The sequence below is a fragment of the Thalassophryne amazonica genome, chromosome 5 (assembly GCF_902500255.1).
Source record: "Thalassophryne amazonica chromosome 5, fThaAma1.1, whole genome shotgun sequence".
NCBI classification, from domain to species: Eukaryota; Metazoa; Chordata; class Actinopteri; order Batrachoidiformes; family Batrachoididae; genus Thalassophryne; species Thalassophryne amazonica.
Genome location: NC_047107.1, coordinates 122,729,819 through 122,746,708, shown reverse-complemented (window position 1 = coordinate 122,746,708; position 16,890 = coordinate 122,729,819). Strand labels below are relative to the sequence as shown.

General features: G+C 39.8%; 2 protein-coding genes across 2 annotated transcripts in view; both read left to right on the top strand.

Annotated features, from left to right (window-relative positions):
• The window catches only part of LOC117511232 (beta-adducin-like), a 107,141-nt gene that overhangs the window by 13,043 nt on the left and 77,208 nt on the right, over nt 1–16,890 (top strand). Inside the window, 1 exon segment of the mRNA XM_034171234.1 lies at nt 3,211–3,352. Coding sequence (XP_034027125.1) covers nt 3,211–3,352 — 142 coding nt within the window.
• Nucleotides 6,261–15,919, top strand: LOC117511234 (beta-adducin-like). The gene is made up of 5 exons (XM_034171236.1): nt 6,261–6,370; nt 6,808–6,888; nt 11,270–11,419; nt 11,564–11,707; nt 15,739–15,919. The coding sequence occupies exons 1-5, from the start codon at nt 6,293–6,295 to the stop codon at nt 15,898–15,900; spliced, it is 615 nt and encodes a 204-aa protein (XP_034027127.1). The 5' UTR covers nt 6,261–6,292; the 3' UTR covers nt 15,901–15,919.

Below are 16,890 nucleotides of genomic sequence, written 5' to 3'. Positions count from 1 at the left end.
GCTGCTGATACTATCACTGAGTGATGTATATGTTTTGTGGCTCCAGTGGGGGTTCAAACACCAGACCTCTCACTCTTGAGACCAATACACTGGAGGTGGGCGGATTGATCCTAATATCGATAATATCAATACCAACACTGGTATTGATATTGAATGATCCTCGTGTAAAAAGATCAATACTCAAGCTTTTTTTCTCTCCCACACGCACTGACTGCTGCGCACGCAGATTCATCAAATTCTACTCTCTGTCTGTAAGAGCAGCGCTACGCTGTGTCACACAACATGGAGCAGCGCACCCTTGTATTGTGGTTTGTCAGCCCTCTACCTCAGGAGATTTTGTTTTAAGTTGTGTTGAGTGATATTTTTTTAAACAAAAATGTTGATTGTGATAATAAAGTATTTTGTTACCACGTACAATGTTTGGTGAAATTCTATCCTAGGTCTTTTGGATCCTTTGGATCTATGAAACTTAAATATGAAAAAGTATCGGTATCTGTATCGATATCGGCGATACTGGGCCTGTATTTACTTGGTATCGGATCAATACCAAAATTCCCAGTATCACCCACCTCTACAATACACTGCCAAAGATTTTTATTTATTTATTTAGCTTATCTATTCACTTATTTAGTTTTGTGAAGTTGCATTTGAGTTTATGTATTTGTTTTTGTGTATAAAATCAGGATCAACAGTGATGCCAAATACCTCAACTTTCTTCCATAATTCCAAATCTTTCAGCAGTTAGAGTTTACATAATACATGATTAGAAACATTATAAAAGTTGCAGCTGGCACATTGTGTTCCTGAAATAACCGTGTGTTGAAAAATGTATAACTTAAAATGAAATAATTTGTTTTCCTATATTTAGTGCGCTTACGAATTATCAGGCGCTATGGTCAGGAATGGTAGGACACAAATGCACGGCTCAAACAAACCTCTGATTTTACAACCCCTGGCAATAATTATGGAATCACCGGCCTCGGAGGATGTTCATTCAGTTGTTTAATTTTGTAGAAAAAAGCAGATCACAGACATGACACAAAACTAAAGTCATTTCAAATGGCAACTTTCTGGCTTTAAGAAACACTATAAGAAATCAGGAAAAAAAAATTGTGGCAGTCAGTAACGGTTACTTTTTTAGACCAAGCAGAGGGAAAAAAATATGGACTCACTCAATTCTGAGGAATAAATTATGGAATCACCCTGTAAATTTTGATCCCCAAAACTAACACCTGCATCAAATCAGATCTGCTCATTAGTCTGCATCTAAAAAGGAGTGATCACACCTTGGAGAGCTGTTGCACCAAGTGGACTGACATGAATCATGGCTCCAACACGAGAGTTGTCAATTGAAACAAAGGAGAGGATTATCAAACTCTTAAAAGAGGGTAAATCATCACGCAATGTTGCAAAAGATGTTGGTTGTTCACAGTCAGCTGTGTCTAAACTCTGGACTAAATCCAAACAACATGGGAAGGTTGTTAAAGGCAAACATACTGGTAGACCAAGGAAGACATCAAAGCATCAAGACAGAAAACTTAAAGCAATATGTCTCAAAAATCGAAAATGCACAACAAAACAAATGAGGAACGAATGGGAGGAAACTGGAGTCAACGTCTGTGACCGAACTGTAAGAAACCGCCTAAAGGAAATGGGATTTACATACAGAAAAGCTAAATGAAAGCCATCATTAACACCTAAACAGAAAAAAAACAACGTTACAATGGGCTAAGGAAAAGCAATCGTGGACTGTGGATGACTGGATGAAAGTCATATTCAGTGATGAATCTCGAATCTACATTGGGCAAGGTGATGATGCTGGAACTTTTGTTTGGTGCCGTTCCAATGAGATTTATCAAGATGACTGCCTGAAGAGAACATGTAAATTTCCACAGTCATTGATGATATGGGGCTGCATGTCAGGTAAAGGCACTGGGGAGATGGCTGTCATTACATCATCAATAAATGCACAAGTTTACGTTGATATTTTGGACACTTTTCTTATCCCATCAATTGAAAGGATGTTTGGGGTTGATAAAATCATTTTTCAAGATGATAATGCTTCTTGCCATAGAGCAAAAACTGTGAAAACAGTTCCTTGCAAAAAGACACATAGGGTCAATGTCATTTGCTGCAAATAGTCTGGATCTTAATCCAATTGAAAATCTTGAATTGAAAATGGTCCATGACAAGGCTCCAACCTGCAAAGCTGATCTGGCAACAGCAATCAGGGAAAGTTGGAGCCAGATTGATGAAGAGTACTGTTTGTCACTCATTAAGTCCATGCCACAGAGACTGCAAGCTGTTATAAAAGCCAGAGGTGGTGCAACAAAATACTAGTGATGTGTTGGAGCGTTCTTTTGTTTTTCATGATTCCATAATTTTTTCCTCAGAATTGAGTGATTCCATATTTTTTTCCCTCTGCTTGGTCTAAAAAAGTAACTGTTACTGACGGCCACAATTATTTTTCCTGATTTCTTATAGTGTTTCTTAAAGCCAGAAAGTTGCCATTTGAAATGACTTTAGTTTTGTGTCATGTCTGTGATCTGCTTTTTTTCTACAAAATTAAACAACTGAATGAACATCCTCCGAGGCCGGTGATTCCATAATTTTTGCCAGGGGTTGTAGAAGGCTTTACTGAAGTGGATAGCAGTGGTCGGTACACCAGTAGGCAGTCCAGCAAAAACAGCAGTACAGAAATCATCAGGCAAAATGACAAGCTCAAGGCAACAGGCAGGAGGTCAGGTACACACTATGAGGCAGGCAGGAACACGAACGCAGGTACAGAGCTGGAATGAAGGCACAACGCACAACAAACTGGCGAGGGACAAAACCACCCAGTGAGCTTATATAACCCCAGGTGATGATCAGTAAATGAGGAACAGGTGTCCATGGAAAGCACCAGAAGCAGTGTGTGGCCAGAGAGACTGAGAGAAGCACCCATCACCAAGAACCAAGAGAGAGACAAGAGAAACAGAGACAGAGAGACAAGCAGAAAAATCCCAACAAGAAAAATCAAACCAAAACACAGATAATACAAACTAACAAAACTCAAACCCTGACACAAATGTTGTTGAAGTTGTGTCAGTTGGTACAAAGTAAACAACATCTTTATCACATGTGACAAAGTCTATACGCTGAGCTTTTGAAGATTTCAGCAGAAACTGAAGTGGTTTGTTTTGTGTTGTGTGTGTGTGTGTGTGTGTGTAGTCTTTCAGGGAGGAGCTGGATGCGCTGATCCAGGAGCAGATGAAGAAGGGCGGCAGCTCGTCCAACCTGTGGGCACTCAGACAGCTGGCTGATTTTATGGCCACTCACGGCTCGCCAGCCGCGCTGCCAGTGTCCCCGTCCAGTACGTGCACCTTCCGGCTGACATACATAGCTTTATATGATTGAAGTACTGGAACTCCCAAACCACTTTTCATTATTAGAAACTGCTCAGCATTTATGAGCTGTCAATAATAGTTCTGTAGCGCACACACGCATGTGTACACACAAGGAGTCATTCGGATATAATTCATCAAGTCACGCCACCACCGGTGACCCACAAGTTGTTCACATGTAAATGTCAGCCACTTAAAATTATATTGGGTTTCCTGCCTCACACAGCTTGATGAGCCAAATCTCTGTATGTTAAACCTGTTCACACATGTATGTCCACTACCTGTATATGTAAACCTGTTCACACCTCAGTGTCTACTAATCAAGGTCACACTGTGCTCCTCACTTTGAATGTTAATGAGTCAAGATGCACATCTGTTTTCCCGGCAGGTCCCCTGCTGGACGATGTTCTGTTGATTGTCATAAAGAGGTTTCACGAATATGTACGCAAGACTTTAATCACTCACTGCATTGTGCTCAGCCTGTTGTTTGTGTATTCAGCTGGCCCGGCCTTTATGTTCCACTGCTAAAGGCCTACGGACACAAGCATGACTTTGATTCATGACTTTGATTGCAGGACCTGTGTCATGCAGGAGAGTAAACTCATCCTTAATGGGTGCAGATTGAACATGAGAGGGACGCTGGCATGTGCAATTGCGCAAAGAGAATTTTGAAATATTAAAAAAAATCCTTCATGCATAAATGTTGTGCTACATGGCACAATCTGCTCACCAACACAACGTGCAGCTCATCGAGTGGAGTAAAGAAGTGAACAGAGCGAGTGGTTATGTCAGCAGATCGCATCAGAACAAAGCTCGTCTGAAGGATTATAATGAGATGTAAATTTGTCATAAACATACTTTAACAGCTGCAGACAAGAAGGAAATAACATGCAACCGTTTTACCAAGCCATGACAATATAAACATAGATTAGACGGCTCCAAATGCTTTCTCCAGCTCATTCAGCGCGCATGCGCGAATGGCGCTGCTTAGAGCGGTCCTCTGTGATTCAGGAATTGATTAGAGCCATTTTTCACATACAACTTGCAGAGAAAATGATTAACCTGCTACGAAATAATTATTTATATACGCAGCATCTTGTGGCAGAGCACGTGACAGGCGGTGGAACAAAGCATCTGTGTTTGTGCAGTTCTTGATTTTGACCACACGGGGGTATTATGCCCCTATCTTCTGTGCAGTCAGGAGTTTCTGTGTAGGCTCTCAGTTGTCCAGGTGGTTTCCATAGTAGAGAGGCTTGAATCTTTGACTGGACTGGGTTGCTTGATGCTGAGGACGTTTCGCTTCAAATCGCAGAAGCTTCCTCAGCTAAAAATTCTTGCTCTGGAAAGTCTGACTTCTGTCTGACTCTTGTAGAGAGGAATGAACAGAAGCCAATAAAAGCTGGAGTTTTACACCTAACCAGACCCCTCCTACTGAGAGGCAGACTGCTATAGGCTAGTGACTAAACTTCTTCTTCTTCTTTATCTTTCTGCTGTTCCCATTAGGGGTCGCCACAGCAGATCAATCGTTTCCATCTCACCCTGTCCTCTGTATCTTCCTCTGTCACACCAACCACCTGCATGTCCTCTCTCAGCACATCATGTCCAGAAAGAAGAAGAACAACGTGTCCGGAAAGCCCTCACAGTATGTGGGTACCCCGATGGTCCCTGGACAAAGTGCAGAAGTCCCAGGGAACAAAGAGACCAGATAGACAGGAGACGGAGACAAGAAGAAGAGGAGTGTCTCTCCCTTATTTAGCAGGAGTAGGGGAAAAACTACAGAGGATCTTCAGACAGCACAAAATCCCAGTTTACGTTAAACCGATTACACCTTGAGACAGAAATTAGTTCACCCTAAGGACACGATCCCTAGTTACAAACAGAGCAATGTAGTGTATTCTATCAGATGTCAGGAAAACTGTAACGAACACTACATAGGTGAGACTAAGCAACCTTTACACAAAAGACTATACCAGCACCGCAGAGAGAGCACCAGTGGACCTCAGTCTGCAGTTCATCTCCATCTTAAAGACACTAACCACACGTTTGAGGACAAGGAAGTTAAAATCTTAGCCAGAGAGAAGAAATGGTTTAAGAGAGGGGTCAAGGAGGCATTCTTTGGGAAATGTTTGAAACCCAGCCTTAACCGGGGAGGGGGTCTGAGACACGCTTTGTCCCCTGTTTGCAATGGGGTACTCAGGTCAAAGCAGTTTGTCTTTTGTTCATGGTATTGAGTCATTCACGTCATCAGAGAGTCATCAAGGGAGCCATCAAGAAAGGCATCCATCCCATCATTAGGAGGGACAGCTGCCCTGTCATAGGAGAGTCAAAGATTCAAGCTTCTCTACTGTGCAGTCAGGAGGCTTCAAAGTACAGAGATCAGGTTGCTCAGGATGATAATATTTCACCATCTTTGTGGTCAGGAGGCTTCAAAGTGTACAGCTGCCTAAGAGTACTAATATTTCACCAGCTTTGTGTTTGTGCTGTCTAGGTCATGACCACATGGGGGCAGTATGTTTCCTCCTCCAGTACAGTCAGGAGGTTTCAAATGTACAGAAGTCCAGCTGCTAAGATCAATAATGTGTTGATTTCAGGGATTAGATAAACCATCTGTTTACATGTACAATATGTAACACAATCTTGCAATTTGCTGTTAGATTTTACAGATTAAAGATCACTTTACTTAAAGGATTATATGGCTTGAGTGTCCATACATCAAAAATTAGGATATTTAAAAAAAATCTCAAACAGGCATCTACAAATGTATATTATCTATTCTCTGCAGTCCGCTTCAGCATCCTTTGTGTTTTTTTAATTATTATTTTCTTTCTGCCCACAGACTGATGATGGGTGACGCCATCAACGACCTGCAGGGTGGGACCCCGGCAGCATGGTCAAGGGGGGAGCGACTGATGCGTTGCAAGCTAGCCAGTGTCCATCGCCTGTTTGACCTGTACGGCTGGGCTCAGATGAGCCGGACCTGCCTCACTGTTAGTTACCTCAGCCGATCTAAAGCCAACCAGCAATGAGCCATTTCAAACACAAGAACCATTCCTGAGGTGTTAGTGTTGATTGGAGTCTGGATATGAATTCTCTTTTTTGCAAAATGTTCTCTGCATAATGAAATCTGACCTTTATTTTTTTACATTTATTTTTGAGAACTACCTTAACTCAGACAATAGCAATCATCCAACCATCCATTCATTTTCTACTCCTACTCATTTCAGTTTAGTGTTGGTGGCGGTTGGGGAGTGATAGGTTTTCATGAAACTTTTGCTTGTGAAGTTAACGTTTGCTGGATACAATCAGATTGTGTCAGATTTTTTACAATTCATCAAACAATTTCAAGTGTAGACAGTTAATGTGTAATTTAAAAAAATGGTGTAAAATCTGCATTTAAAGTTTTCTCTGGTGTTTGCTGTTACAGCTTTGTGTCAGTAAGGAGCTGGAACACTTCCTGGTGCTTCCAGACGGCCTGAGCTACAGCGAGGTCATGGGCTCCAGTCTGGTGAGGCTTCTTTGACTTTATAACCATCTGTCAGGTAGATTTATTAGAAATATTGTTTGCTCTGATGATGTGAGTCTGCAGGTTCTCAGGGTTCAACCAAAACCTCCAGCAAGTGACTTCACTGGTTTACATTCACTACCTGCTGAGGTGAAGCCTTCATGGAACTCAGAAATCCTGCACATCTTAATAACACTGGGATTTACACATCAGCCAGTCATAGGATTATTCACCTCAAAGCACAACGCAAATGTAAAGTCTTCTAGACCCTGTGTGTTATGTGACTGTTATGAACACAGCATCGGTCCAGTTCCAGATCCAGATCCAGACCTGTAAAATATGTGCTGTAACGCACGCGCTGGAGGAAAAACTGCATTCATCCTTCAAATAAGGAGCAGGCCAACATATGAACAGGCAGACACGACCTTGGCCCCTAGGATTGACCTCATTAACATATATATATCAATCAATCAATCAATTTTTTTATATAGCGCCAATCACAACAAACAGTTGCCCCAAGGCGCTTTATATTGCAAGGCAAGGCCATACAATAATTATGTAAAACCCCAACGGTCAAAACGACCCCCTGTGAGCAAGCACTTGGCTACAGTGGGAAGGAAAAACTCCCTTTTAACAGGAAGAAACCTCCAGCAGAACCAGGCTCAGGGAGGGGCAGTCTTCTGCTGGGACTGGTTGGGGCTGAGGGAGAAAACCGGGAAAAAGACATGCTGTGGAGGGGAGCAGAGATCGATCACTAATGATTAAATGCAGAGTGGTGCATACAGAGCAAAAGAGAAAGAAACAGTGCATCATGGGAACCCCCAGCAGTCTACGTCTATAACAGCATAACTAAGGGAGGTTCAGGGTCACCTGATCCAGCCCTAACTATAAGCTTTAGCAAAAAGGAAAGTTTTAAGCCTAATCTTAAAAGTAGAGAGGGTGTCTGTCTCCCTGATCTGAAGTGGGAGCTGGTTCCACAGGAGAGGAGCCTGAAAGCTGAAGGCTCTGCCTCCCATTCTACTCTTACAAACCCTAGGAACTACAAGTAAGCCTGCAGTCTGAGAGCGAAGCGCTCTAATGGGGTGATATGGTACTACGAGGTCCCTAAGATAAGATGGACCTGATTATTCAAAACCTTATAAGTAAGAAGAAGAATTTTAAATTCTATTCTAGAATTAACAGGAAGCCAATGAAGAGAGGCCAATATGGGTGAGATTGCTCTCTCCTGCTAGACCCCGTCAGTGCTCTAGCTGCAGCATTTTGAATTAACTGAAGGCTTTTTAGGGAACTTTTAGGACAACCTGATAATAATGAATTACAATAGTCCAGCCTAGAGTAAATAAATGCATGAATTAGTTTTTTCAGCATCACCCTGAGACAAGACCTTTCTGATTTTAGAGATATTGCGTAAATGCAAAAAAAAGCAGTCCTACATATTTGTTTAATAATGCGCTTTGAATGACATATCCTGATCAAAATGACTCCAAGATTTCTCACAGTACCACTAGAGGTCAGGGTAATGCCATCCAGAGTAAGGATCTTGGTTAGACACCATGTTTCTAAGATTTGTGGGGCCAAGTACAATAACTCTCAGTTTTATCTGAGTTTAAAAGCAGGAAATTAGAGGTCATCCATGTCTTTATGTCTGTAAAGACAATCCTGCAGTTGAGCTAATTGGTGTGTGTCCTCTGGCTCATGGATAGATTAAAGCTGGGTATCATCTGCGTAACGATGAAATTTAAGCAATACCGTCTAATCATATGCCTAAGGGAAGCATGTATAAAGTGAATAAAATTGGTTCCTAGCACAGAACCTTGTGGAACTCCATAATTAACTTTAGTCTGTGAAGAAGATTCCCCATTTACATGAACAAACTGTAATCTATTAGACAAATATGATTCAAACCACCGCAGCGCAGTGCCTTGACTACTATGGGATGCTCTAATCTCTGTAAATAAAATTTTATGATCAACAGTATCAAAAGCAGCACTGAGTCTAACGAACAAGCACAGAGATGAGTCCACTGTCCGAGGCCATAAGAAGATCATTTGTAACCTTCACTAATGCTGTTTCTGTACTATGATGAATTCTAAAAACCTGACTGAAACTCTTCAAATAGACCATTCCTCTGCAGATGATCAGTTAGCTGTTTTACAACTACCCTTTCAAGAATTTTTGAGAGAAAAGGAAGGTTGAGATTGGCCTATAATTAGCTAAGATAGCTGGGTCAAGTGATGGCTTTTTAAGTAATGGTTTAATTACTGCCACCTTAAAAGCCTGTGGTACTAGCCAACTAACAAAGATAGATTGATCATATGTAAGATCGAAGCATTAAATAATGGTAGGGCTTCCTTGAGCAGCCAGGCAGGACTGGGGTCTAATAAAACATGTTGATGGTTGGATGAAGTAACTAATGAAAATAACTCAGACAGAACAATCGGAGAGAAAGAGTCTAACCAAATACCGGCATCACTGAGAACAGCCAAAGATAACGATACGTCTTTGGGAGGTTATGAGTAATTTTTTCTCTAATAGTTAAATTTGGTTAGCAAAGAAGTCATGAAGTCATTACTAGTTAAAGTTAATGGAATACTCAGCTCAATAGAGCTCTGACTCTTTGTCAGCCTGGCTACAGTGCTGAAAAGAAACCTGGGGTTGTTCTTATTTTCTTCAATTAGTGATGAGTAGAAAGATGTCCTAACGGAGGGCTTTTTTATAGAGCAACAGACTCTTTTTCCAGGCTAAGTGAAGATCTTCTAAATTAGTGAGACGCCATTTCCTCTCCAACTTACGGGTTATCTGCTTTAAGCTACGAGTTTGTGAGTTATACCACGGAGTCAGACACTTTCTGATTTAAAGCTCTCTTTTTCAGAGGAGCTACAGCATCCAAAGTTGTCTTCAATGAGGATGTAAAACTATTGACGAGATACTCTATCTCCCTTACAGAGTTTAGGTAGCTACTCTGCACTGTGTTGGTATATGGCATTAGAGAACATAAAGAAGGAATCATATCCTTAAACCTAGTTACAGCGCTTTCTGAAAGACTTCTAGTGTAATGAAACTTATTCCCCACTGCTGGGTAGTCCATCAGAGTAAATGTAAATGTTATTAAGAAATGATCAGACAGAAGGGAGTTTTCAGGGAATACTGTTAAGTCTTCTATTTCCATACCATAAGTCAGAACAAGATCTAAGATATGATTAAAGTGGTGGGTGGACTCATTTACTTTTTGAGCAAAGCCAATAGAGTCTAATAATAGATTAAATGCAGTGTTGAGGCTGTCATTCTCAGCATCTGTGTGGATGTTAAAATCGCCCACTATAATTATCTTATCTGAGCTAAGCACTAAGTCAGACAAAAGGTCTGAAAATTCACAGAGAAACTCACAGTAACGACCAGGTGGACGATAGATAATAACAAATAAAACTGGTTTTTGGGACTTCCAATTTGGATGGACAAGACTAAGAGTCAAGCTTTCAAATGAATTAAAGCTCTGTCTGGGTTTTTTGATTAATTAATAAGCTGGAATGGAAGATTGCTGCTAATCCTCCGCCTCGGCCCGTGCTACGAGCATTCTGACAGTTAGTGTGACTCGGGGGTGTTGACTCATTTAAACTAACATATTCATCCTGCTGTAACCAGGTTTCTGTTAGGCAGAATAAATCAATATGTTGATCAATTATTATATCATTTACCAACAGGGACTTAGAAGAGAGAGACCTAATGTTTAATAGACCACATTTAACTGTTTTAGTCTGTGGTGCAGTTGAAGGTGCTATATTATTTTTTCTTTTTGAATTTTTATGCTTAAATAGATTTTTGCTGGTTATTGGTTATTATATAAGTAAGTAAGTCCCTTCAGCTGCTCCCTTGTTTGCACTCGGTGTCACCACAGCAAATCCATGGTGGATCTGCATGTTGAATTGGCACAGGTTTTACACTGGATGCCCTTCCTGACGCAACTCCACATTACATGGAGAAATGTGGCAGGGGTGGGATTTGAACCCGGAACCTTCTGCAATGAAACCAAGCGCATTAACCTTGTTCCATGTTTCAAGAAGGGTATCCAGTGTAAAACCTGTGCCAATTCAACATGCAGAGCCACCTTGGTGTTGCTGTGGCAACCCTGAGTGCAAACAAGGGAGCAGCTGAATGGACTTACATACTTACTACTATATATATATATATATATATATATATATATATATATATATATATATATATATATATATATATATATATATATATATATATATATATATATATATACTCAAATTTTACTTTGCTACTGTGTGCGTACGATTTCAGCTGTTTATTTTTGTCAGGTGAAACCTGTAGCGATGTTTGTGGCAACACGTGCTCATGGTGGTGCTGTGGTCCACAGGTTAAGGTGAATATTCTGGGCGAGGTCGTGGAGAAGGGCAGTACCAGCCTAGGGGTGGATTCAGAGAAGTTCAGTCTGCACTCGGCCATCTACTCGGCCCGGCCAGATGTTCGTTGTCTACTTCACCTCCACACGCCAGCTACAGCCGCAGTGAGTCAGTCCAGATCCATTTGAAGACTCCCAAGTTTACACATGTTTAATAATTTGGTTAAACTCACATTATGAAATTGTGTAGCACTGAGAGCAGACTGGAACCCCATGAGCCTGGTTTCTGTGCACTGCTGTTGTCTGTAGGTGTCATCAATGAAGTCCGGCCTCCTGCCGCTGTCCCATGAGGCTCTGCTGGTTGGTGATGTGGCGTACTATGACTACAATGGTGTGATGGAAGAGGAGGAGGACAGGGTGGAGCTACAGAAGAGCCTGGGGCCCACCTGTAAGGTCAGTAGACAAACGGCATCACCGCCACTCTCACATGGGTTTAAATCTGCGGGAGCTGTGTCAGTCTGAAGGGTGAGAAGAGAACTGATTAGAAGAGACAAAAAAGACATGATCAAGAAAAAACATAAGCACCATTTAAGTAAAGAGATACCATAATACCTGATCAAGAAATGACGTAAGAACAGTTTGAGAAAAGATGTTAAAAACCTGTTTAAGAACAGAGATAAATGTTTGAGAAAAGACATCAATAAAACTAAAATATAAGAGCTGTTTGAGAAAAAACATAGAAACTTCAAGAAAAGAGAAAAATGTTTGCAAAAAGACATAATAAGAGATCAGTAAAACTAAAATGAGCTGTTTCAGAAAAAACTTAGAAACTTTAAGAAAAGAGAAAAATGTTTGCGAAAAGACATAAAAAGAGATCAGTAAAACTAAAATATAAGTGCTGTTTGAGAAAAACATAGAAACTTTAAGAACAGAGCAAAATGTTTGTGAAAAGACATAATAAGAGATCAGTAAAACTAAAATATAAGAGCTGTTTGAGAATAAACAGAAACTTTAAGAAGAGAGAAAAATGTTTGTGAAAAGACATAATAAGAGATTAATAAAACTAAAATATAAGAGCTGTTTGAGAAAAAACATAAAAACTTTAAGAAAAGAGAAAAAATGTTTGAGAAAGATGTAATAAGAGATCAGTAAAACTAAAATACGAGGTCTATTAGACAATAAACCGACCCTTTTATTTTTTTTTAACTATATGGATTTGAATGACGTGCGATTACACCAATCATGCTTGAACCCTCGTGCGCATGCGTGAGTTTTTTCACACGTGTCGGTGACGTCATTTCCCTGTGGGCAGGCCTTGAGTGAGATGTGGTCCCGCCCTCTCGGCTGAATTCCTTTGTTTCACACGCTGCTCGAGACGGTGCGCGTTGCTTTATCAACATTTTTTCTGGACCTGTGAGGAATATCCGAGTGGACACTATTCGAGAAATTAAGCTGGTTTTCGGTGAAAGTTTAATGGCTGATGAGAGATTATGGGGTGTTTCTGTCGCTGTAAGGACTTCCCATGGAGCAGGACGTCCTGCAGCGCTTCCAGGCGCCATCGTCGGCCTGTTTCGACCTGAAAACATCCTAATTTAAGGCTTAATTCACCCAGTACGTCGTGAGAGAACAGAGAAGATTCAGAAGAGGCCGGCACGAGGACTTCATGCGGACATTCCACTGTTTAAGGACATTTTTTAATGAAAGACGTGCGCGCAAATTCGCCGAGTCGTTTCCGTGACAACTCGGCAAATCTGTGTGCGCCGCGACAGGAAAAACACCTCCATGTTGAAAACCATTTGTAAAATTCAGGCGGCTTTTGATGGCTTTCAACAAGTGAGTAACTGAGAAATTGTTTAACAGCTTGGGCATGTTCCAACTTGCCCGTTAATGTTTCCAACTGAGGTGTTTTTCCTGTCGCGACCCCCCGCGGTCGGGTCCGGCCCGACATGCGACTCTGCCTGCACGTTCTTTCATTACAAAATGTCCGTTAACAATGGAATGTCCGAATAAACTCCTCATGCCGACTTCTTCTGAAAGTTCTCTGTTCTCTGACGACTTACTGGGTGAACAGAGCCTGAAATGTGGAAGTTTTCAACTTGAAACGGCGAGACGCTGCCGCCTCGAAGCGCAGATCGCCGTCAGGTGCCGTGGACCGTCCTTACGGCGACACTACCAGACCAAAATCTCTCATCAGCCGTTAAAATTTTTACCGAAAACCAGCTGAATTTATCGAATGGTGTCCACTCAGTTGTGCCTTACAGTTTTTGAAAAAAATTTTATCAAACAAAGCAGCAGTCTCTGAGCCATTCCTAAACAATGAAAAAACGACGAGAGGGTGGGCGACTCCTCACTCAAAGACTGCCCACAGGCGAATGACGTAACCGACAGGCGTGAAAAAACTCTCGCATGCCCACGAGGGTTCAAGCATGTCTGATGTAATCACACGTGATTCAAATCCTATGGGTTTTGAAAAAAATAAGGTTGGATACTTTTCTAATAGACCTCGTATAAGAGCTGTTTGAGAAAAAAATAGAAACTTTAAGAAAGAGAAAAATGTTTGTGAAAAGACAAAAACTGTTTCAAAAAGACAGACTATATGACATAGGTCAAGAAAAGGCATAAAACTTCTTCAATTAAAGACAAAAAATATTTTACAAGATAAATGTTCATGGAAAAGCACAAGAATTAATAACAGAAAGACCTGATTAGAAGAGACGTAAAATGTGATTAAAAAAATGAACCAACTATTTAAGAAAAAGTGTTTATTTTCCTAACAGATAAATGTTTGAGAAAAGACATAATAAGAGGTCACGAAAACTATCAAAATATATGAGCTATTTGAGAAAAAATGTAAATACTTTAAGAAAAGAGAAAAATGTTTGCGAAAAGACATAAAAAGAGATCAGTAAAACTAAAACATAAGCGCTGTTTGAGAAAAACATAGAAACTAAGAACAGAGCAAAATGTTTGAGAAAAGACATAAGAAGAGATCAGTAAAACTAAAATATAAGAGCTGTTTGAGAAAAAACATAGAAACTTTAAGAAAAGAGATCAATGTTTGCAAAAAAGACATAATAAGAGATTAGTAAAACTAAATATAAGAGGTCTTTGAGAAACAACTTAGAAACGTTAAGAACAGAGAAAAATGTTTGCGAAAAGACATAATAAGAGATCAGTAAAACTGAAATATAAGAGCTGTTTGAGAAAAACATAAACTTTAAGAAAAGAGAAAAATGTTTGTGAAAAGACATAATAAGAGATCAATAAAACTAAAATATAAGAGCTGTTTGAGAAAAAAACATAGAAACTTTAAGAAAAGAGAAAAATGTTTGAGAAATGACATAAGAGATCAATAAAACTAAAATATAAGAGCTGTTTGAGAAAAAACATAGAAACTTTAAGAAAAGAGAAAAATGTTTGAGAAATGACATAAGAGATCAATAAAACTAAAATATAAGAGCTGTTTGAGAAAAAAACATAGAAACTTTAAGAAAAGAGAAAAATGTTTGAGAAATGACATAAGTGATCAATAAAACTAAAATATAAGAGCTGTTTGAGAAAAAACATAGAAACTGTAAGAAAAGAGAAAAATGTTTGTGAAACGACATAAGAGATCAATAAAACTAAAATATAAGAGCTGTTTGAGAAAAAACATAGAAATTTTAAGAACAGAGATAAATGTTCGAGAAAGATGTAATAACAGATCAGTAAAACTAAAATATAAGAGCTGTTTGAGAAAAAAATAGAAACTTTAAGAAAAGATAAAAATGTTTGTGAAAAGACAACAACTGTTTCAAAAAGATAGACTATATGACATAGGTCAAGAAAAGGCATAAAACTTCTTCAATTAAAGACAAAAAATATTTACAAGATAAATGTTCATGGAAAGGCTCAAGAATTCTTAACAGAAAGACCTGATTAGAAGAGACATAAAATGTGATTTAAAAAAAATGCACCAACTATTTAAGAAAAAAGTGTTTATTTTCCTAACAGATAAATGTTTGAGAAAAGACATAATAAGAGGTCATGAAAACTATCAAAATATATGAGCTATTTGAGAAAAAATGTAAATACTTTAAGAAAAGAGAAAAATATTTGAGAAAAGACATAAAAAGAGATCAATAAAACTAAAATATAAGAGCTGTTTGATAAAAATGTTGAAAATGTTAGCTGTGAGCCATGATTAAGGAAAGACATCAACCTTGATGGAATAAAGATGAAAAATAGTTAAATAGTTACAAGATAAATGTTCCAAAAAAGGCACAAAAATTGTTAACAAAAATGCAGAACTGATTAGAAGAGACATAAACTATGATAAAAAAAATACACACAAAATATTGAAGAAAAGACATAAGACCTGATCAAGAAAATATGTAAAAACTGATAAATGATGTAAGAATTGTTTCAGAAAAAAGATAACAGCTTGAGAAAAGATGTAAGAAATGATCTTGGGGGTCATTACAATGTCGTGCTGTGTGTCTCAGGTTCTGGTGCTGAGGAACCACGGCATCATGGCGCTGGGCAAGTCCATGGAGGAGGCCTTCTACATGATCTACCACATCCAGGCCGCATGCCAGATACAGGTACTGCACACAGACACATTCACGTTCTCCTGCTGGCTCACTGGACTCTGCTGGAGAAGATGAGCCTCACATTTGTGTAGGTGTCTGTGAGTAGGCACCACTTTACATGTGGACACATTAGTGAGCAGCAGCTGCAATTCAGCCAACAGACCTGCACTGCATCCAAACCCTCCACATGCTCGATTTCACTGTAAGGTGACTGATTTTAATGGCCGTGTGTCCTCTGGATTACCTGGCTGCAGCAGATCCTGTAGATGGTGTACACCCGTAGTCCTGTAGACAGAAGATGCAAAATAAAGAGTTTTCCAATGGGCCTGTCACACCGTGATGGTTTAGCCAGCGAATGCCGACTTGTGAAAAATTTGCTGAATACGCTGCTTACGTCGAACAAGTTACACAGCTATCACACCGTGACGGTTTAGCCAGCATATGCCGCCATATTAAAAACGCTGCCAATATGCCATTACAGGGTAGCAGACACGTTCAGTGAGTTCTGTGGTCGTCTGGAACACGTCAAATGCATCTAAATACATCAATACGAGAAGTTCAATATAAGTTACACACATAGGTTCAAAGCAAGTTACTCATAGGTTAGAAATAATTTTTGGATGCACTAGACATTATCTCAGTGTATTTTGACTTCTGAGTAACATACAAGTGTGTCAACATTCGCATAACTTACCTACAACTTCTGGCCGCGTATGTAGAACGTATCAGCCACACGCCGGCATGCGTCAAAAATATTGTGCATGCACAAAATTTGTGGACGACCTCATTGTACGTCAACATATACCAGCGTGCTTCACTGTGCTCTTAACTTATACAGTACTTATACCTCCATCACACGTAGTACAAATGAGCCCTAGCCAAGCCGAATCAGGCAGAATGTAAAAAAAAACAAAACAAAAAAAACAGCGTGGGTATACGCTCAACCGCTGGTTCAGTAAAGTAAATACGCAAGCATATATCCCCAACCTCAACTGACCAATAAGCGCGCTTAGTTCACTTCCGGTTTTAACACGGGGAAAAACGGCGGATATTTTCTTGCCCGCT

What these genes read in the sequence shown, in the direction of transcription:
- LOC117511234 (XM_034171236.1), top strand. Translation starts at nt 6,293, where the DNA reads ATGCGTTGCAAGCTAGCCAGTGTCCATCGCCTGTTTGACCTGTACGGC. An exon ending in TGAGCCGGACCTGCCTCACT is followed by an intron (nt 6,371 to 6,807) that starts GTTAGTTACCTC and finishes TTGCTGTTACAG; the next exon opens with CTTTGTGTCAGTAAGGAGCT. An exon ending in GCCTGGGGCCCACCTGTAAG is followed by an intron (nt 11,708 to 15,738) that starts GTCAGTAGACAA and finishes TGTGTGTCTCAG; the next exon opens with GTTCTGGTGCTGAGGAACCA.